This window comes from Hypanus sabinus, chromosome 9, assembly GCF_030144855.1.
Source record: "Hypanus sabinus isolate sHypSab1 chromosome 9, sHypSab1.hap1, whole genome shotgun sequence".
Lineage (NCBI taxonomy): Eukaryota > Metazoa > Chordata > Chondrichthyes > Myliobatiformes > Dasyatidae > Hypanus > Hypanus sabinus.
Genome location: NC_082714.1, coordinates 36,590,614 through 36,612,935, shown reverse-complemented (window position 1 = coordinate 36,612,935; position 22,322 = coordinate 36,590,614). Strand labels below are relative to the sequence as shown.

The following is a 22,322-nucleotide window of genomic DNA, read 5'->3' as shown; positions in this document are numbered from 1 at the left end:
CGAATAAGAGATCTCTGACGACAGTCTCCTTTACCTTTGTAACACCTGAAGACGCCGGAGGTTGAATAGCCCACCGCCAGTCCTGTATCTGACGTGTATACCATCCTGACAATCGTGGAAGGCATCAATCAGCATAGCAGAGAAGACTATGCTAAAGAGTGTAGGGGCAAGAACGCATCCTTGCTTCACACCGTTTGTCACTGGGAAGGCTTCTGACTCGTCACCATCATCTAAAACTTTCACCATCTTGCCATCGTGGAACTGCCGAACAGTCATGATGAACCTGCTAGGGCAGCCAAACTTCTCCATCTTGGAGAAGTTTGGAAATGAACAGGAAATGAACACCAATCTTACAGCGAGTGCAGTAATCGCATTATGCTAACTGCTACACTACCATAGCACCTCAAGGGTAACATCAGAATCAGTACCAGCTCTGGGAAAGCAGGTTTGGTGATTATGATCTCAACCAGAATTCTGAAAGAAACATAGTTGTCCCCTTAGTTCCTTTGAAAGAGATCAAGAGTGCTAGGTGAAGAGCAGTGGAAATACATTTTTATCATGAATTTGTGTTGGATCATACAAGTCCCAATAAAGTGCATGGCCATTATGGAAATTTTAACTGTATATACACTTTGTACTTTGGAATCAAGTGACAGGACTCAACAATGGCTTTGCTGCATTTTGTCCTTTGTTGGTGGAAGGAGTTTTATTGATCTTTTTGACAAAGCAACAAAATGGACTGAGATCTTCTGGACTAACTGATAAAAATCGAGAATTTCAATCAGAGTTGCAGCTTGCACGTTCGTGACAGATTCTGGGGTGGGCTCTGACCACGCAACATAGGCTGGAAATGTTACGGCCTGATGTTATTTCAAAATTTGCACTAAAACAAAACTTCAGACCTTTTTTGATATCACAGTCAACAAATTCTAGATTAAAATATAAACCGGCTTGAATAAAGTTTCCATGATTTTGGAAGCAATTAGGTTCAGATCTGTCAACAAGAAAAGTGGTAAATCAGCTCTCTGTAAGTATGACAGATACATGACTGCAACTTTTCAGAACTGGATTAAGATACAAAACACATAGGGATAGAAAGCCATTCACTATCATATATCCTAAATCTGAAACTTTACTCCTCTATATTGAATGAAATCTATTCTGAAAACCAGCATTCAAAGCACTTACACAAACATATTGTGCATTAAGCATGTGACAGAAGACTAATTTCTATCCTGTTACAGCAAAAAGCTAGATAAACAATTACAAATTCATGGAAATAATCCTTTGATCATCAATTGAATAGGCCCTTTTCACAAGTAAAGAAAGAGTTAAGGAATGACCAGACTGGAGAGTTTCTAAGCTGGGGACATGAGAGAGTGCAGATGCTGAACTTTCTATACTGATATAAAGGTTCACTTTATATGGTAGATATTGAGGGGATCTCTCCTTTTGTAGAAAAGCCTAAAATATGATGCCAATATGATTTAAAATAACAAGGAAATTTATTTATATGGATGATCTCGAATGCAGCATAAAGAATAATTGTCTTGAATTTAGCACTTTAAAGCGAAACGAATGAAATCTTTAGAAAGGAATAAGAAGTGTTGCTGATGAGGAAATATGTGTGTGGAGCATAAAGCTTGAATTGTTGACCTGAATAATGGCCTGTGCTGAATTGTAGTTTTATGTGATAGGTGAAATTTGAGTCAGTACAGTATATACATTGATTTACAAGAAAATGATCCTTCCTAATACCTTTCATGAGTCATGTAGCATAGCAGTTAGCACGATGTTCAGGGTGTTCAGTTGCCTCTGTAGATCCTCTGTGAGATGCATGGGTTTTGTCCGGGTGCTCAGGTTTCCTCCCACAGTCCAAAGACCTGCTGGGTGGGTAATTGGTTATTGTAAATTGCCCCATGGTTAGGTTAAGGATAATCAGGGTTGGGGGATTGCTGGGGTGGTGTAGCTCAAAGGCTGGAAGGGGCCTACTCTGCAGTGTATCTCTAAATGAAATGAATATATATCGTACTTTGCTGAATCCTATAGAAGAATAATGCACTCGCCAAGATTTACTCCTTGAATCTTTATTATTAAAGTAAATGCTGGTGAATCGAATCATCCAATGTTTGCATTTCCGATCACTGTTATTGCCCTCTGCTGGGAACTGTATATTTATGGCGATAAGATTGGATTCTAATGTTTCTGCACAGTTGAGTAGCCTGATGACAGAGGTTCAACACACGGCCAAGACACTAATATTTAACAAAGTCTTTAATATTAACTAGAGAGAACAAAGGAGAAAATGTAGGGAAGGGAGGATAGAATATCAAAATGTTATATTTAACCATTTTATTAACATCAGTATTTGCCCTTCAGATATTTTAAACAAAGAAGAATATTTACAGAAACAGAAATCTGAGCCAATCATTTTCTCCCGAGAAAAACATTTAAACGCCTTTGAATGCATCTTGCCTGCCAACATCAAAGCAGTAACTACCAAGGTAAAGGAAAGTTTTCTGTCTTTTAGTTTTGTTTATTACATAATGTGGGTTGCAAAGCATTTGTTTTACTTCGGTTGCACCATGTCCAAGCATGTTTCCAAGATAAATATCTGGAATAAGGGATCCCCTTGGAGCAACACTCCACTGTACGAATAGGTGATAGAGCAGTGGGAAATAACGATTCAGTAGGCATTGTAGTGAAATCAGCAGGGGTTAAACTGCGTAACAACCAAGTTATTATTATTCAGTATGTGCTGGTGCTAATTTCACTCCCCTGGTGTTTACAATAACTATCAAATGAAACTCATCTTGCTTCACAAATTCCCTCTAATTCAGGGAAATGCATGATTGCTCTACTGGTATGGGCACTACGTGATTATTCATGCAAAGAAACCCTACAGCTCAATACAGGCCCTTTGGCCCATAATGCTGTGCTGAAAATGTATAGTACTTACTTCAGAAATTACCTAAGGTTACCAATAGCCCTCTATTTTTCTAAGCTCCATGTATTTATCCAGGAGTCTCTTAAAAGACCCTATTGTATTTGACTCCACCACCACTGCCGGCAGCCCATTCCACACACTTACCTGGGTTGAACTGCATCTGCCACTTCTCAGCTCAGTTTAGCATTCTATCCATGTCCCACTGTAACCTCTGACAGCCCTCCAGACTATCCACAACACCCACAACCTTTGTGTCATCAGCAAATTTACTAACCCATCCCTCCACTTCCTCATCCAGGTTGTTTATGAAAGTCACAAAGAGAAGGGGTCCCAGAACACATCTCTGAGTCACAGCACTGGCCACCAACCTCCATGCAGAATATGACCTATCTACAACCACTCTTTGCCTTCTGTCAGCAAGCCAATTCTGGATCCACAAAACAAGGTCCCATTGGATCCCATTCTTCTTTACTTTCTCAATAAGCTTTGCATGGGGTACCTTATCAGATACCTTGAGGAAATCCATATACACTACATCTACGGCTCTACCTTCATCAATGTGTTCAGTCACATCCTCAGAAAATTCAATCAGGTTTGTAAGGCATGACCTGCCTTTCACAAAGCCATGCTGACTATTCTTAATCATATTATGCCTCTCCAAATGTTCATAAATTCTGCTTCTCAGAATCTTTTCCATCAACTTACCAACCACTGAAGAAAGATTCACTGGTCTATAGTTTCCTGGGCTATCTCTACTCCCTTGCTTGAATAAGGGAACATCTACAACCCTCCAATTCTTCGGAACCTCTCCTGTCCTCATTGATGATGCAAAGACAAATTGCCATAGGCTCAGCAATCTCCTCCCTCGCCTCCCACAGTAGCCTGGGGTACATCTCATCTGGTCCCCGAGACTTATCCAACTTGATGCTTTCCAACAGCTCCAGCACATCCTCTTTCTTAATGTCTATATGCTCAATCTTTTCAATCCACTTTAAGTCATCTGTACAATCACCAAGATCCTTTTCCGCAGTGAATACTGAAGCATTCGTGTTAGCAGGAAATCCTACCTTTGAAAGAACATAAGGTTATAAATATCACATTATTGTGGAATGAATCATTAATCCTCAGAAACTCAAAGAAGACTTTCAGTTGGGAATGCTTTCCTTGGAATATAGAGGATAAGGTGAGATTTAGTAGAGAAATTAAAAATGTTAAGGGAGTTCTGATAATGTAGATGTAGAGAAGCAAATTCTGGAGTCAATAACCATTGGACAGAAATTTAAGGTTACAGGCAAAAATGTAGGTTAAAATGTTGATTGTTTTGTAATGAAAAGTTTTATTAATTTACAGTAGAAGTATAAAATAGTTGTGGATGGCTTCAAACTATATTACCAATCAATGACAGTGTGGCTGATTGTAGAGCTTGGTGCTATCATAACAGCCCTTTTATATGTAAAAAAGCTTAAAGGGGATATACTGATGACAAACTGAGTGAGTGAACAAGATCACAGAAGATGAAATATTACACGCATAAATCAAAACGGCACAGTATTTTATAGATGATGAACATTGAGTAATGTTGTTTAAAGAGACTTTGACATTCTTGTTGAAAGCCAATACAGGTGTGCAGCAAGTAATTAGAAAGGCAAATAGCAATTGACATTACATACAGAAGAACTTAAGAACAGGCACTAAGACATCTTACTGTAATTATGCAGTAATACTGCCAAGACAATTGTGTACAGAATATATGTATTTACCCTACCAGAAGTGCAGCAAAGTCTCTGGTTGCAGAGGTAGTGAATTGCTTTATGAGGAGAGATTAAGAAGACCCAAGCATATATTCTCCAGAGTTTAGAAAAATGAGAAAAGATCTCATTAGAACTTTAAAAATTCTTACAGTTCTCAACATGTTGGATGCAAGGATATTTCCTCTGACTGAGTCTAGAAGTAGGGCTTACGTGTTTAGGAAATGTGCAGGATGTTCAGATCTGAGGTGAGGAACTTTTTTCTGTCAAGGGTTGTGAATCTTGGGAATCCTCTGCTCCAGGGGACTGTAGATACTTAATCATTGAAAGAGAAATCGATTGATTGCAGGACAAAACAAACTGCAGGAGGTAATCAGTGTGTCAAGCAGCATCTGTGGAGGCAGAGGATTGGCCAATATTTTGGGCCACGACCCTGTATCAAATGTTGCATATCTCAATATCTTGATGAAAGGCAGAGCAGGCTCAAAAGGGCTGTGCCTAATCTTAGTTCTTACGATCATTCCATACCAAGTCAAAAATTTAATGATCTTGTATTTAAATAGACCAAAGTGAATAATCATCCTCTGCCTTCATCTGAGCAAATTACAAAGATACACAAATTCCTGAGTAAAGAATTTTCTCCTCATTTCAATACTTAATTGCTTATTCTTTACACTGAAACCAGGGCTTGTAATTCTGTTTCTGTTCAGTATGCTAACTATATTGCCAAGATTTCTTGGAATGTATGTTCCCTGAACTCTGAACAGCAGAGCTGATATACTCGATCTTTTCTCATAGAACAAGCTTCACATCCCAGTAAACATTCCTGTAATCTTTGTGTCACTGCTTCACATCACTTGAAAAAAATCTGTTCTTCCCAAAAGAATTAATCGTGCCCATTTTCCCATATTATCTTGCATTATCTCGCCCATTCTACGAAACCTTCCTATATCCTTTGCTAGAGAAGCAAATAGGGAATTAAGAGCATGGAGCCAGGGCTGAAACGACAATTTTTTGTTAATTAATAAAGGAAAAGGGTATGCAGAAAAGGGTAGATGAAAATGACGGAAATAGGGAGGTGCAGGCTAATGAAAGTATGAAGACTTGCATCTGAGTGAAGTACCTTTTGGGCGTGCCCTAGAACAGAAAGGATTCGTCCTAGTCTCTCGGCCAAAACACACCCCTTGATAGGATTGAGGCAGGAAATATGTTCCAGATGTTGGGAGAGTCCAGTACCAGAGGGCATGGATTGAGAATAAGAGGTCAGTTATTTAAAACAGAGTTGAGGAAGAGCTTCTTCTCCCAGAGAGTTGTGCAGGTGTGGAATGCACTACCTCGGAAGACGGTGGAGGCCAATTCTCTGGATGCTTTCAAGAAGGAGCTAGATAGATATCTGATGGATAGGGGAATCAAGGGATATGGGGACAAGGAAGGGACTGGGTATTGATAGTGAATGATCAGCCATGATCTCAGAATGGCGGTGCAGACTCGAGGGGCCGAATGGTCTACTTCTGCACCTATTGTCTATTGTGCTGTTGAATAGATCATTCACGCACCGTTCTAAGTGGGATGCTGTTGGACACACAATAATGACTATATTTGCCTACATTATGAGATTGATTGTATATAATGTGCTTCAGTAATTACATGTTACTGGTGGATTAACAACATATTAAAATAGCACAGGGAAATCTCACAGAAGTGCAAAGAAAGCATTGGTCTGTAACAACACAAATTACTTTCATGACATCCCACTCCACCACCCTCTGCTCTAATAATATGTAGCAATAATGTTCTACTGTTCTTTTGGCAGAACTGGCTGAAAATTTGTCAGAATATTGAATGTAATAATTTTATGCTTCACATTACTTCCATTCTAATGGAGTTTAAATATGCCATCATTCAACAGAATCCTGGGTCATCAGAATGTACAGAACAAGATTTTCCTATTTACCCTTTGAGGATCAGTGACAGTGATACTGACTCCCTGGTAATGCCAGCAATCTGGGGATGTTGTTTACATTGTGCCCATGGGCTTTTGGGAGTGAGCCAGTGCAAACTTGCCCTAATCTTTAATCGATGTCTATTTATTTCAGCCAGTTCTGATCACAATGAGAAAACCGAAGCAGGCAAAGCAAATGGCCTCAAGGGTTTTATCTCATTAATCAGTTGTCAGTTTCAATCAATTAACAGCCATTATCCGCCATAAGCCTTCATTTCCTAGCACATCAATCTGATATCTATCAAAATAGTTGCCTTTACCGTGACTCTCAATCAACAGATTTTGGGGAGTGGTGCCTGTCTTATCAGCACTATCTTTTCATTTCTGAAATTGAGTTTTAAAATTAGTTTCATGTTCAGTTTTTGCCTCTGTGAGTTCCAGTTCTAGATTCCTCAGCCTGGTACACATCCTCTCTACATATACCCTGTAAAGCCCTTAAAGTTTACTTTCATTGAGCTCTTTTATTGTTATTATTCTGAACTCAATCTAATGGTAGCTCCGCCAACTTGGTCTCTACTTATGAGTGACCCACCGCCCCAGGAGACCACTCTGGTGACTTGTAGCTGTTATCTCTCGAGCAAACATATGTGTTATCAGGCAAGGACACCAAAGTTACACATCATATGCCCTTACTCCATATGTTGTTTCACAAGGACCCTATACAGCGTAATTGTGGTTAAACACCTTTATTCTTCAAATAGTCTTTCTTATTGCTTGCTTGTACCATTATGTTAGCTTTCAATGACTTATGTTTAAGGATGCAGTAGGTCTTTTCAACATCAATATTTCTTGATTGCTTACCATTTAAAAATACGTCTTTTCTGTTTTCTCTACCCAAGTGGATAAGTTCAAATTTTCTGCATTATAGGACATCTGCCATACTGTTGCCACTCTCTCAGCTTGTCTATATCCCGCTGGGACCCAATTATTTGTGCTGTTTATTTTCTGCCTGTTAAACAACTTTCATGCATTCGAGTATATTATCCTTAATTCCACATTCTCCAACCTCGTTCAACAAGCTTCCAGTGGGGATCATATCAGAAGCATTCTGAAAATCCATTTACCCTACATTCACTAATCTAAAGAAATGCTCAAGGAACTCTGTCTCCAAGAGGACCACAACCTAGTCGTAGGGTTAGGAGGCTTGCGTGCCTCAGTAGCCTGGAGAGCCATGTTGGCTGGAGTCAGGGCCTCGTGCGTTGACTCTGAGTAGGACCACCCATGCCAAATGGGTCAAAGGATGGAGGCCATCAGTCCTCCATGGTTGGGGTTCAGCTCAGGGCTAGCAACCCTGACTGGTCAAAAAAAATAGTTATGGAAGCAGTTGCTGCCCTAAACACCAATAGTGTAACAGGCAGTAACTTGTAAAGCAGATTACTGTCTGTCGAGGATGCCACAACAGGAACTCCAGTTGATTCAATTAAAATTCATAACCTTCCATAAATCCGAACTGATTTTCATCAAAAAGTTTCTAACTGGCTTGAAATTAAATCTTTGTTCTAAATTCCAGTATTTTCCCAGCTACAAGTGCCTAGTTTCCCATTTTCTCCCACTGCTTTCTCTTAAAGTTAGAGTCATGTTTGCTATCCATAGATGCCTTTCCAAGATTTACAGAATTTTGCAAGTTGAAAACTGAAACGTATTGTCTCCATGACAACCTCTTTCAAAAAGTCTGGGTGTGGAGCATCATGTTCTTGGATTTATTGATTTGAAAACTTCTCTAGTATGCCATTGTTTATCTTCACTTCCACATTTGCACTGGATTCTTCGTTTTCCAGTATCTCTGGAGGGTTTTCTGAAATTGGAGCAAATTCTTTGTTTCTGTCTTTCAACACAGGAACAGAGTTCTTGTTCCAATGCCATCTCCTTATCTCCCCATTATAAATTATCCTGTCTTTGTCCATAAGAAATAATGCATTAAAGTTGCAGTGAAAATTAAACTCAAATAAGTTTACCTACCAGGCAGAGTTCATTGAGAAGAAGAGACACTCAATTAAAAGAAGTGCTTCCTTTTAACGGTAATCAGACTTACAGCAATATAATGCAGACATTTTCCAATGCTGGCTTGTAGCTCTGGTGCCTCAGATGAAATTACCTTGGGCTCATACGGAGCATAAACCTTGGCAATGGTCCAGGATCAGAAAAGCATTTCAGTGCTGTAAATTCTGTTTTATTCCATGTAATCCACGGATGGAATATTTTCCCTCTGTTCATCTCTTCTCGCTTCAGCATTCTCATATTTCCTCATTTATATGTTTAGGGAAAAGATTAGTGCAGGATGCAGAGTGGCTGCCATGAAAGACAATTTTCACCCCTTGTTTTTATTTCCAGTCCCTTTAGTTCTCTCTTTTGAACAAACAAATTACACACATAGTTATTCCAATTGCTATTCTCTCTCTTTGGATAATATGGGCACAGGATACAGATAGTGCATGAACCATGGCATGTCCAACATCTGCAGTGCCCTTAATCCAATGTTTAGATTGCATAATGGACACTGCAAGTTGGAACGGCTGTTCAATTTCCAGTTTACATATTTCAAAGATGTATATCTGTCATTGCATTCTAAATATAAAACTGGTGGAATGGTGGTGAATGATTAAAAAAATATTTTGTTTACTTTAATCAGATATGGAGTATGGTTGAGAGTAATTGCATAATCATAAATCTTTTACTGTCTGACAATACTTCTGTTTAGCAGATCTACTTTAGCTGGAAGGCAAATGCAGTTCTTAATGTGTTTCTGAACTATGTACGAAGAAGTATAATAGGGATAACAATCTAGCCATATCGAAGTATCTCGTTTCAAACTCCGGTCTCCTTCAATGTTCCTTGTTGTTGGCTGATCACCTCCAAGACACTATATTAGAAATGAGGCTACTATTGGCCGTTGGATAAGGATGCAGTCACTCAACAATGGTGTCTTATCGTCCCACCTCCCAGGCCCCTGCCAAATATCCTGGTGACATCTGCTGTCTTGATGGATACATTCCGTACAACCATTTGGATGGTTGTCAAATGAAGTATTTCCAATAATCTTCAGAAATTCTGAGAAGAAAATGGGCATGAAAGAATGAAATTGGAAAGTGCATGGTACTTGAGGGACCTTTTATGTTTATCACTTCAAAGTATAATCCAATCAGTCAGTATTATCAGGCACATGCAGGCTGCTTAAAATAGTGACTAGAATGTACCTCACTCCTTTCCCTCTCCCCACTTTGGATTACTTTCTGATGAAGAAAAGTTGTGGAAAGGCTGGTGTGACATTCATTTTTTATTTTCTTTCCTCCTGCACATAGAATAAACATTGTTTACTGGAAGCCGGACTGAGCTGCACAAGAGATTTAATTAAGAAAGACATCTATCCAATTATAATTGTCATTAAAGTCTGTGAGAAGAACATCAAACGATTCAGGTATTGTCTCATGCTTTTCATGCTGCTGCCTTTAATTAGTTAAAGTTGCCACCTCGAATCAATGTTCATGAATTAAACTTGCCTGAGGATCCAAAGAAACTGAGCTTCTGTTATTAAAAAAGTTCTTCACAACACCAGGTTGAGATTCTCACTTTAAATTTTCAATTTCAATGGTTAGTTGAACAATTTCAGTAGTTCTGACAACAGGTTTCAGACAGGAAAGCAGAAGCACTGTCAGTAAAACATGGTCTGTGATTCACTCAGTCACGTTATGAACATTTTCTATAGCACTGAATCACTAGGCCTACAAGGCTTTTTTAAAGTGATACAGTGCAAAATCAGCCCTTCAGGCCCAGCAACTCCCAAAGCCCCCAATTTAACCCGAGTCTAATCACAGCACAATTTACAGTAACCAATTAACCTACTAACTAGTACGTCTATGGACTTCCAGGGAGAATGTACTAACTCTTTACAGAGGACACCAAGATTGAACTCTGAACTCTGACACACCAAGCTGTAATAGAGTCGCGCTAACTGCTACACTAGCGTGGCATTTTCCTGCTGGGTATGAGACTGGCGTGGATTTACATGTTCTGATTTGGACAACTTGGCTTATGCCATCTCATATAGAGTCACGGAGTACAACAACACAGAAACTGGCCCTTTGGCCCATCTAGTCCATGCCAAACTATTACTCAGCCTGGTTCCACTGATCTGCAACCCTTTCTATCCAAATTTCTCTTAAATGTTGAAACTGACCACTTCTGCTACCAGCTCATTCTGCACTCTCACCACCCCCTGAGTGAAGAAGTTCCCCCTCATGTTCCCCTTAAACTTTTTATCCTTAACCTAAACTTTTCACCCAACCTCAGTGGAAAAAACCTGCTTGGATTTACCCTCTCTATGCCCCTGACAATTGTATACCTCTATCAAATTTTAAGTTTAATTTTTAGGAAGTGATTGCATGTGGGAAAACAGTATCCCAATTTTCAAGGGGTATAAAACTGTATTACTGATTAGTGGGTTGTCTGCAGAGGCATGGGATGAAATTTAATGCAATGAAATGTGAATAAATAACCTTCTGAAGGATCCCCACTGAAAGAAAATATAATGAAATGGTGAAAGGATTAAAGGAGCAGAAAGTAATAATGGTTGAAGTGCTGCCATTTATGAAAATAGCTGGTAATTGATTTAGGTCTACAGTAATGGAATTGCAAATGTTATAAAGTTGGACATAAAATGAGACAAAAAACAAAGGAAATGATAAACTTTTCCAATTCATTGATCAGCGTTCAGGGTTTAATAAATTATAACACTCAAGCCTTTGATTTAGGAAGTGTGGTTTGAGTGCAAATTGAGGCTGGCATATCCACGCTTCATCTATGAAGGAAAACCTAGGAAGCTGGGTCCATTTCACCGGAACAGAGTGATCGAGGATTCAAAATGAAGAAGATTTTGATGAAAAAAATAAGAACTACTTCACTGATCTAAGGCTTGAAGGCATAAATTTATGGATGTCAGCCACAGAAATAAGGATGATATTAAGAAAGGAAATTCTCATGAGGCAAAATGTTATATAGAAAAGAATTCTCTACCAGAGTAAATATTGGAGGCAGAACCCAAAATATTAAATAGATTTTTTTTAAAGGTATTAAAGGAAAGGACAGTGTAATGAAACTGGGGGATCATTTTCAGAGCTATCATGGAATGAAGCCCTATTTATGCTTGGGAGATTAAGTTTTGGCCAAGTACTCTCCAAAAAGGGGAATAATTTTGAAGAACTCTCCACCAAGGGTATGTTTTTCATTTCTGGTTAATAATTATACACCAGCATAAGGTGAAGATAAGATCCATACAGTATTTGTATTGCTTTATTATTATCACATGTACTAAGAAACAGTGAGAAATTTGTCTTGCGTAGTGTTTAGACAGATCAAATCATTACATAGTGCATTAAGCTAGAATAAAGTAAAACGATAATGTAGAATAAAGTGCAAAAGCTACTGAAAACGTGCAGTGCAATTAAATAGTAAAATGCAAGATCATAATGAGGTAAATAGTGAGGCCGAGGGTCTATCTTGTCATACAAGAGGTCAGTTCAAGAGTCTAATAATAGTGGGATAGAACTTGTCCTTGAGCCTGGTCGTACAAGCTTCCAGGCTTTTGCATCGTCTGCCTGAACACAAAGTACACTGCAGATGCTGGGGTCAAAGCAACACGTACAACAAGCCGGAGGAACTCCCCAGAGGTGGACTTTCCCCCCCCCCCCACCTTCTTTATAGGGCCCCTGCCCCCTCCCTCCTCAGTCCTGACAAAGGGACTCGGCCCGAAACGTTGACTGCTCGTTTCTACGGATGCTGCCCGACCTGCTGAGTTCCTCCAGCATGTTGTACGTGTTGCATCTTCTGCCTGGTGGGAGATGGGTGAAGAGAAAATTTCTGGGGTGGGTGGGGTATTTGACGGTTGCTTTACTGAGGCAGTGAGAAGTATAGAGAGTCCATAGGGAGGAGGCTGTTGTGGGGTATTGCGCAGAGGCAGCATAGACCAAGTGGGAGAGAGTTAGTCCTCTGAATACTATTTCTATTTGAAATGTTGACATATTTTACTGTTGATCCTAAAACAAAACATAAAGCATTCACAAATGGAATGAATATCTCTCATTGCAGGAGGCTTCCAGCAAAACCAGATAGTGGTGAGGAAGAATTATTGAAAAACTGTCGTTCAAATGAGACTGAGCTAGAGGCTCTGCCCTGTTTGTACACCACAGTGGAAACTGATTCATGGAGCAACATTAAAGAGCTCATTAAAATCATCAAGGAGAAAATCATTGAAGAGCAAAAGAAGACAGTTTGGATTGATCAGGATCAGCTCTGAAGTTACTACAAGCCTGCTACCACTAGGCCTTGACCGAGTAATAACGCACCCACCACATCTGGATCTACAAGCAGAAAATCAAAGCTTTGAGAGGTGATAGGTGGGCAGCCAGCCACAAAATAATGCTTTTTTTAAATAAGTGGTTGATTCATCTCAGTGGTCACGTAGATCAGGGACTTGTGTACGTAACAATATTAACTTACAAGTTGCCTCCTCACCTGCCCGTCACCTCCCCTGGTGCCCCTTCTCCTTCCCTTTCTCCCATGGTCCACTTTCCTTTCCTATCTGATTCTTTCTTCTCCAGCCCTTTGCCTTTTCCACCTATCACCTCCCAGCTTTTTACTTTATTCCCCCTCCTGCACCTACCTGGCTTCACCTATCACATTCTATGTTTTTCTCCTCCTCCTCCTCACCTTATTTTCCTATTCTGGCATCTTTCCCCTCACTTTCCAGTCCTGATGAAGGGCCTGGGCCCAAAATGTCGACTGTTTACTGATTTCCATAGACGCTGCCTGACCTGCTGAGTTCCTCCAGCATTTTGTGTAGGTTGCTCCGGGTTTTCAGCATCTGCAGAATCTCTTGTGTTTATGAAAATTAATATGTTGTCACAGTGGATTCTCTCATTTTGTTCTTTCTGACCCATCTGTGGTGTTCACTTAATTAATCATATCATTCTATAACAACAACCGTCATCAGCTGAATGGGAGTAGCCTGGCTAGATTTTTCCCTTGGTCCATTCATAGTCAAGTATCTCTACAAGTGGCTTGTCTTGCCATCCCTCTATATCCATCTCATTCAACCCCCATTTACTTTTAATTCTAGAATCACAGGATTATTTCTGCCTTCTTACTTTTCCAAGGTTGCCTTTGGACATCTGCTTCCATGTATGGTGAGGACATCAATGTCTTCTTTTCAAGTAGCTCTTTTGACCCATTCCCTGCCTTTGTATGGTCTGTCTACTTGTCCAACATCCATCCATTGTTTAATAAAATTCGGAAAAGATCTAAGACTTCATTTTCAATACCCACTGTATGCTCTAATTTCTTATCTTAAATACTTTACTTACTCTACAACTACTGTCTCAGATCAACGTCAATTTTTGTAAGATTAGAAACCCTTAAGAATTGAAGCTGGGTTTCGGACTCCAGATCTTTTAAAACTCAATCACTGCTATTTTCTACATTTCATTCTCGAAAACCTACCTCTACAACCAAGCGTTCAGTTATTTCTTCTAATACCTTCATTGATTTAGACACAATTTTTATTTGATTGCACTCCTGTAAAGTGCCTTTAGATGCCCCAACATATTAAAGACACCGTATTGATACTGACAAAATTGGTATTAAAATACAATGTAGAAACATAGAACACTGAAATTGCTTAGCAGATCAGGCGGTATCTATAGATTAAATGAATCAGCCACTGGATTGGGGTGGTGCTCTCTAAATTGCATTAGAGGGCTCTAGGTTTGAATCCCACTCCAGAAATTTGAGTACAAAAATGTAGGCTGATGCTATAGTGAAGTGAATGGGAAAAAGTCCAGTAGCACTATTGTGAAGATGATCATGGAAGAAACCCCCAATGTTGTGACCATTGTTTACTCTTCAATCAACATTTCTCACAATAGATTGATAATGCTCTCGCTTGCTATTCATGGGCTCTAGATTTATTGAGCTCTTTATATTCCAAATGCAACTTCACATCAAAAGTAGTTCATTGACTATAAATGACTTTGGAATATTCTGAAGGGGACATGAAGGGTGCTATATGAACACGTCATTCATTTTCTCAGAGCTCAGCAATCTTCTCTACAGATGCTGCTTAAATATGAATGCATGATGTTATGAAAATATATATGAATGCATGTTTTGTTCAACCCAACTGTATATATATATACTGTATATCAAGAAGTCCTCTTCCAGCCAAATAAAGACTGATGTGATGGGATGCTAAAATAAAGCATAATAATATACATTGTTTTTTTTAATGTATCTTGCAAATAAGTAAGTGTTCTTTTGTACTTTAAACCTGTGTACTTGTAACTTATGTGTGTTAATTAAGTGCTGGTTAATAATTCCCAAGTATTGTAGTTACTAATTTGTTTGTGGATGGATATTAACTTCCTATGAATTTTTCTGAAATGATATGTACTCAAAGCATTGTTTTATGTGTTTGGTATGAGTGGTTCTAAGATTATGAACTGAAGAATGTATAAAATGTGCAGCTTGGGGTGTACTATGTAAGTAATGCAATACGACAAACGACCTGAGAGTGTGTATAACTAATTATTGCCTGTTCCTTGGTAAATCTTAATGTTGCGACAGCATCAAAATGAATGTAGTTTCAGCAATTGTCAAAACCATCTATTTTCACCATTTTCAGTGAGCGCCATTCTCCATTCTGTGAATATGGGTCATATTCTGTCTCAGAAGAAACCATAAAGGGCTTTTCATAACACAAGGGTGCTATTTTAGCAACAACACCATTTGCTCTCATTTGGCTGGTGTCATTAGATTTGATTCTTTTGCCCTTTTTAAAACAGAAATACTAAATGAGACAATGCATTAAAATTCCATACATGTTCCATTTATTGCCGTAAATCTGTTTTATGCTCGTAGCAGTGCTCTTACACGAAAATGTGAAAACATGATTAATTTGGAGACAACTCACCTCATCATAAGAATATGATTGCTGAAAATTCTCTGGTTTTCCATCATGCCCAGAATACTTTGTGTAACACAATGTGAAACTTTCCCTTCAATATGAATGTAAGCAAGAGCACGCATTCCAATTAATTTCTGTAGCATTATTTGTCATGTGTATGTCAACAAATGAATGTGTTAACAGTGTGAAAATATGCAGAGGGAATTTTCAGAAAATACTTTGTAATGTTAAACAATTTGATTGTTTGTGGATTTCGTTCATAAGATTTCAGCATCCACTGTGCAAGTCTACTCTAACTGAAGGTTGCTTTTGTGAGTAGCTAAATAATAAGCAAAAATGTAGATCTGAATTTGTGTGATGTGCAATCCTTACTACCATTTACAACTCTCAAAGATTTCTGTGCACCTCCAACTTTAGCCTCTTGCAAATCCTAACTTCATTGATCCACCTTTGGCAAATGTCCTTTTAGTTTCCCACGTCCTAAGATCTAGAGGTTCTTTCCCAAACCTTTCAATCTAACAACTACTCTTTACTTTTAAGAAGCTCCTTAAAAACTACCTCTCTGACTGTGTAGTGAACTTCCCTGATGTGATCATTCATAACTCAGTATCAAATTTTGTTTTGATAATGCTTCTTGTCAAATGTCTTGGAATGATTCATTTGTGTTAAAGGCACTATATAAATGCAAGTTGCTATTGTTATATTTAGTAATATTATAATATAGTAGAAGCAATTAACAATTCATAGGCATTTTTTGGAAAAAAAAGTAAAAATTTAACAAAAAGTTTAGTTCTCAAAGGATCCAAGAAACTTACTGTTATGTTACATATCATCTTCTGAAGCCAGTTACAGTCTGAATTAATAGTGATGCTTGCTGTACTGAGATGCCTTTAATGTTAATAAAGAAAATGATAAAGGAACATATCAATTGGAGTAAATGTTTTCAGAATCTTCCATCCCGTGACCTAGCAGACAATTCTGGGTTACAAAAATTACAAAAATACTTACCAGTGTGTTTTTCTTCTGTTGTTGAACAATTCCTTTTTTCATCAGTATTTGGGTTCGGAAGTAGAATTCTTCAAACAACTACACAACACTTCGAAAACCTAGCTCCAAGTATTTCGCATTCCTTTGGCGAATCAAAAGCAATTTATTCAGAGCTCTCCCAAATTCAGTTTACTTATTGATTTTTCCATTCGCTGAAATAAAGAGAATGGCAGAGCTCATTGCAGCAATATTAGCTGTTTATTTTATCATTAGCACTTCTGATGATTCATTAGTCATTAATTAACAAGTAAAAGAAGCATGAGTAGGCCTCATGCCTCTTCAAACATATTCTGTCATTCCATAATAGGCAATCTGGCCTAGACATTAGCTCCACTCTCTTACTCCGTCCATTTCTGTTGTTTTTCCCACATCTCAGTGGTACATATATTTAATTACCGCCTCCACACCTCTCTAGGGTAAACTTCAAAGATTCATAACCTCCTGAGAGAAGATGCTTTTCCCATATGAGTCTTAAATGGGCAACACTTTATTTTTGAATCATGCCCCAGAATATAATATTACAGGTAAGACTCTTGGCAATGTGGAGGATCTAAGAGATCTTGGGGTCCGTGTACGTAGAACACTCAAAGCTGCTGCGCAGGTTGGCAGTATTGTTAAGAAGGCGTATGGTGTGTTGGCATTCATCAACCATGAGATTAAGTTCAAGAGCCGTGAAGTAATGTTACAGCTATATAAGACCTTAGTCAGACCCCACTTGGAGTACTGTGTTCAGTTCGGGTCACCTCTCTTCAGGAGGGATATGGATACTATAAAGAGAGTGCAGAGGAGATTTACAAGGATGTTGACTGGATTGGAGGGCGTACCTTATGAGACTAGGTTGAGTGAACTTGGCCTTTTCTCCTTGGAGCAACAGAGGATGAGAGGTGACCTGATAGAGGTGTATAAGCTGATGAGGGGTGTTGATCATGTGGATAGCCAGAGGCTTTTTCCCGGAGCTGAAATGACAAACACGAGGGAGCATAGTTTTAAGATGCTTGAAATAGGTACTGAGGGGATGTCGGGGGTAAGTAATGCACTGCCGATGAAAGCGGATACAATAAAATTGTTTAAGAGCCTCTTGGATAGGTACATGGACTTTAGAAGACTAGAGGGCTCCGTGCTAGGGAAATTCTAGGTAGTTTCTCGAGTAGGTTACACGATCAGCAAACATTGTCGGCCAAAGAGCTTGCAATGTGCTGTAGACTTCTACGTTCTATGTTCTAGATTCTTCCATGAGGTATAGCATCCTCTCCGCGTTTATCCTGTCAGGTCTCCTTTTAAGAAGATTATCTCTGATTTGATAAACTCCAATGAGACATAACCTGCTGAATCACTCCCCAAAGAAAACACCTTAAAATCACAGGGATCAACCTAATGAACCTCGAAACTGCATCTGATGTAAATTTATCTCTCCTTCATTAAAGAGATAAATAATCTGCACACTGTATTGCAGATAGTCTCACAAATATAAAAAGACTTTCTGCTTTTCTATGTAGTTCGCTTTGCAATAAAGGGCAAAAATTCTAATGGCTTGCTACGTACATAATAACTCCATGCATTTCATATAGTTCATGCACATGTGTGATATCTATTCCTTCCCCTTAATTCACCCTGCTATCTATCTCCTCAAAGAGCTTTAAAAATTTTTGCAAACAAAAGTAACTTTATTATCAAAGTATATTTGTCAGCATATACAGCCCTGAGATTCATTTTCTTGTGGGCATATGCAATAAATCCAAGAAACAGTAGAATCAGTGACAGACTGCACCCGATAAGATGCACAAACAACTAATGTGCCAAAGACAACAAATTGCAAATGCAAAAGAAATAATAAATAAGTAATAAATATCAAAACACAAGATGAGGAGTTCTTGAAAGTGAGTTCATAGGTCATGGGAACAGTTCAGTCATGGAGCATGTGAAGTTCTCCCCACTGGTTTAAGTGCCAGATGGCTGAGAGGTAATAACTGTTCCTGCACCTGGAGGTGTGGGTCCTGAGACTCCTGTTCTTTCTCCCTGATGGAAGCAGCAAGAAGAGAGCATAGCCTGCATGGTGGGGTCCTTGTTGAGGGGTGTTGCTTTCTTCATGCTGAGCCTCATAGACATAAGTATGCTGACATGCTGTTGGTGATTGTGGACAAGAGGTTGTTGGCAATTTGAATTGACTGAGGTGAGGAAGTCAAGGATCCAATTCCACAAGGAGGTATTGAGGTGAAGATCTTGAAGCTGATCGATTAGTTTTAAGTGGGTGATGGTATTGAATGCCAAGTTGTAGTCAAGAAAGAGCATCCTGAAATATGTATCTTTGCTGTCCAGATATGGCATCTGATGTGGACCTTGGTCAGAAAGACTGCAGGAATGGAGGTGACCATTTTGTGAGACTGTCCATTTGTTTGCGGTTTTTTTAAGTGTTTGATGATCTGATTCCTGCTCTGGAATAATTTAATCAAAGCAATTGAATGTGGACGCGGAGTTTCAGCTGATGACTTGCTAAGCCTGAGACCATTCTCAGACAAGTAGCTATTTAGTATGTAAAGTGGCAGGCTTGCAGGAGAAGCAATCTGTAATCTCATTAGACTCAGTGTCTGGGTCATCTGATTTGACTGGTTTGAACCAGGAAGAGTTGAAGAGAACAAAAGCATGAGCCTGAGGACAGAAACCATAAAACAATGCTGGTTGTAGTCCTGGAACAGAGCCAATAAGGTTATCCAGGTAGGTCAGTTGACTTTGAGCCAACAGGGTGAGAATGTATCATCTGAATTTACGAGGAACATGAGAACAGTTCAAATAAGAGTTCACTACAAGAGCTTCCATCATGGAGACCAGCCATCATGAATGTGGAGGACATATGGATATCAGAGCAGGACTAAAAGGTACGCATGGTCAGCATTCACCCCTTTTACTGGTTTTGCCTTGTGTATTCTTTGACTGTTCATGGACAGTCAGGAAATGTTAGTAGGTGTGCACACAGGTGTTTGGTTGTGTAAATTCACAAGCTCTTCTGTTGAGACAATAAAGATACTTGTTGGCAAATACAGACTCTCTCTATGTCTCTCAAATCAGTAGGAAGAGCCTTGTAATAGAATTGGCATCCCTGGGTGAATCTTGTTTGTGTTCCTTTATTTGGTGTTCATGCAATTGATTTTAGACAGAGCTGGATTCTACACTGGCCATGTGAACTCTGGGTTAAGGAAATGGAAATCTATGCACCATTATTCCAGACACAGAACACAGTCACAATGCTGAAAGCTCAGATCAAGTACCCTGAGGAAATACTATTCAGTTTTTAGGTCCAGTTACTGTGCAGCCCTTGGGTGATGACGGCCAGGTTAGTTCTGTGGGATCACACTCTTGTGAACGTGAGTGGGGTAGTGATTTGCACAAGATATCTGTTGGAGAGGTTATTGGCAAGCTTTTTCCAAAGGATGCTTCGATCATTATCTGTTCACGGAACATTGTATTGGGGGAAGGGGGAGGAGTGTTCACAATGCAGGTAAGTATCATGAGAATATTTGGATATCCTTAAGTAACCCACCAACACATATTGCTATGAATAGTAAAGGGAATGGGATAGATTTATCAAGATGTCATCAAAAGGAAGACTATTGGTCTTGTCTGGAAGAAATGACAAAGCAGAAACTTGCATATTGTGGTTTCAGTACTAATGACAATTGTTTGTTGTCCATTTTGCTATGAATAATCCATCTTTCTTACAATATGAATTGGTGGGACAGGCACATTATAGGAGCAGCAGACACTAGTTATACCAAGGGATGGAAACAGTGCTGTTTGGAAAAATACCATTTTGCCAGAGGAAATGTGAACTTACAGTTCGCCACTGGAGGACAAACTTTGCCTCAGCCTGCAGGAGACAGAGACAGATCCAACTCATTGATATGGATCAATATCTGTGGGGACTACGATGATACTGAGTTGCCACCAATTCCTCACTTGACTGCAGACTGAACATTTGTTATGGAGGAGGCAAGGGAGAGAATCCATCAATGGACTAAACACACTAAAGTAACTAAAGCACACGCAAATGAAACACTGAGTGACTCAGACTTTTGAAACAAGTTTTGGAATTGGGGACAAATGTTCCAGCACATTTGTGGATGAGAATAATACCACATGCTGCTGTAATACTAACTTTATGTACCCTGATAACTGTATCGCTCAATGTTTATCAACTTAGAAGTTGGAAGGCTGAAATAATGCAAAGGTTAGAGTCTGACATTTTTATGAACAGCAGAGATTATTGACAGTATAAAATGTGTGAATTTACTAAGTAAATGTTAGCATTATTTGTATAATTTAAGTACTGCACCCCTACTGGGGTCCATGGCAGTCCAATGGATAGTCAACAGAAGGAGAGGAGGATAATGATCCTAAGAAGAGGGAGATGTTGGTCAGAAAGAATGTAGGAATGGAGGTGGCCATTTTGTGAGACTGTTGGTGCATCTGCCATTTTGTAAAGTGTTTGAACTGATTCTTGGTCTGGGATAACCTAATAAGAGCAATTAAATGTAGACACAAGGAGTTTCATCTGATGACCTGCTAAACCCGAGATTATTCTCAGACAAGTAGCTATTTATTATGTAATGTGACAGCTTGCAGGAGAAGCAATCTGTAATCTCATTAGACTCAGCATCTGAGTCACCTGGTTTGAACCAGTTAGAGTTGAACAAAAGCATGAGTCTGAGGTCAGAGACCATAGAACAATATTTGTTGTAGCCCTGGACTCGAGCCAATAAGAAAGTGACCCAGACAAGTCGGGTGACCTTGACACAACAGGATGAAAATGCATAATTTAAACTGTTGAGGAAAACATTAAGAGTTAGAAACTTCAAATACAAAACAGTAACTCTCCAGAGATCAACCATTAAGGATGTGTAGGACTCAATGGACACATGGAGATCAGAGTGGGACCATAAGGAATACATGGCCAACATTGACTCTGTCTACTGGTATTGCCTTTTCTATTCTTCGATTGCTCACAGAGGTTCAGGAAAACTTAGTAGACATGCACACAAATATTTGGTTGTGTAAATTCACGTAGTCTTATGTTGGGACAATAAAGGTATTGTCGATAATTACCAATTCTCTCTGTGTCACTAATCATTGTTACTAAAGGGTAGATCCTTATAACAACCTGTTGTGATGGTAGGCAAATTGGAGCAATCCAGGTCACTTCTCAGGCAGGAGTTGATATGTTTCATCACCGACCGCTGAAAGCACTTCATCACAGTTGAAGTAAGTGCAACAGGACGATATTCACTGAGGCATTTAACACATTCCTCTTAGGCACAGAGTATAATTGAAGCAACACACACAAAATGCTGGTGGAACGCAGCAGGCCAGGCAACATCTATAGGAAGAAGTACAGTCGGCGTTTTGGGACGAGACCCTTCGTCACGACTAACTGAAAGAAAAGATAGAGATTTGAGAGGGGAAGGGGGAAATCCAAAATGATAGAAGACGAGGGGGAGGGATGAAGCTAAGAGCTGGAAAGATGATTGGCAAAAGGGATACAGAGCTGGAGAAGGGAAAGGATCAGGGACGGGAGGCCTAGGGAGAAAGAATGGGGGAGGGGAGCCCCAGAGGGAGATGGAGAACAGGCAAAAA

The 22,322-nt window shown here is 39.3% G+C and overlaps 1 protein-coding gene across 2 annotated transcripts in view; it reads left to right on the top strand.

Moving 5' to 3' along the window:
* The window catches only part of card11 (caspase recruitment domain family, member 11), a 305,964-nt gene extending 289,402 nt beyond the window's left edge, over positions 1-16,562 (top strand). For both annotated transcript variants that reach the window (XM_059979481.1, XM_059979480.1), the window contains exons 22-24: positions 2,380-2,504; positions 9,997-10,112; positions 12,779-16,562. In XM_059979481.1, the coding sequence (XP_059835464.1) occupies positions 2,380-2,504; positions 9,997-10,112; positions 12,779-12,986 (449 nt within the window). In that variant the 3' untranslated portion in view covers positions 12,987-16,562. The remainder of the gene's footprint in view (positions 1-2,379; positions 2,505-9,996; positions 10,113-12,778) is intronic.
* The last annotated feature ends 5,760 nt before the right edge of the window (positions 16,563-22,322 follow it).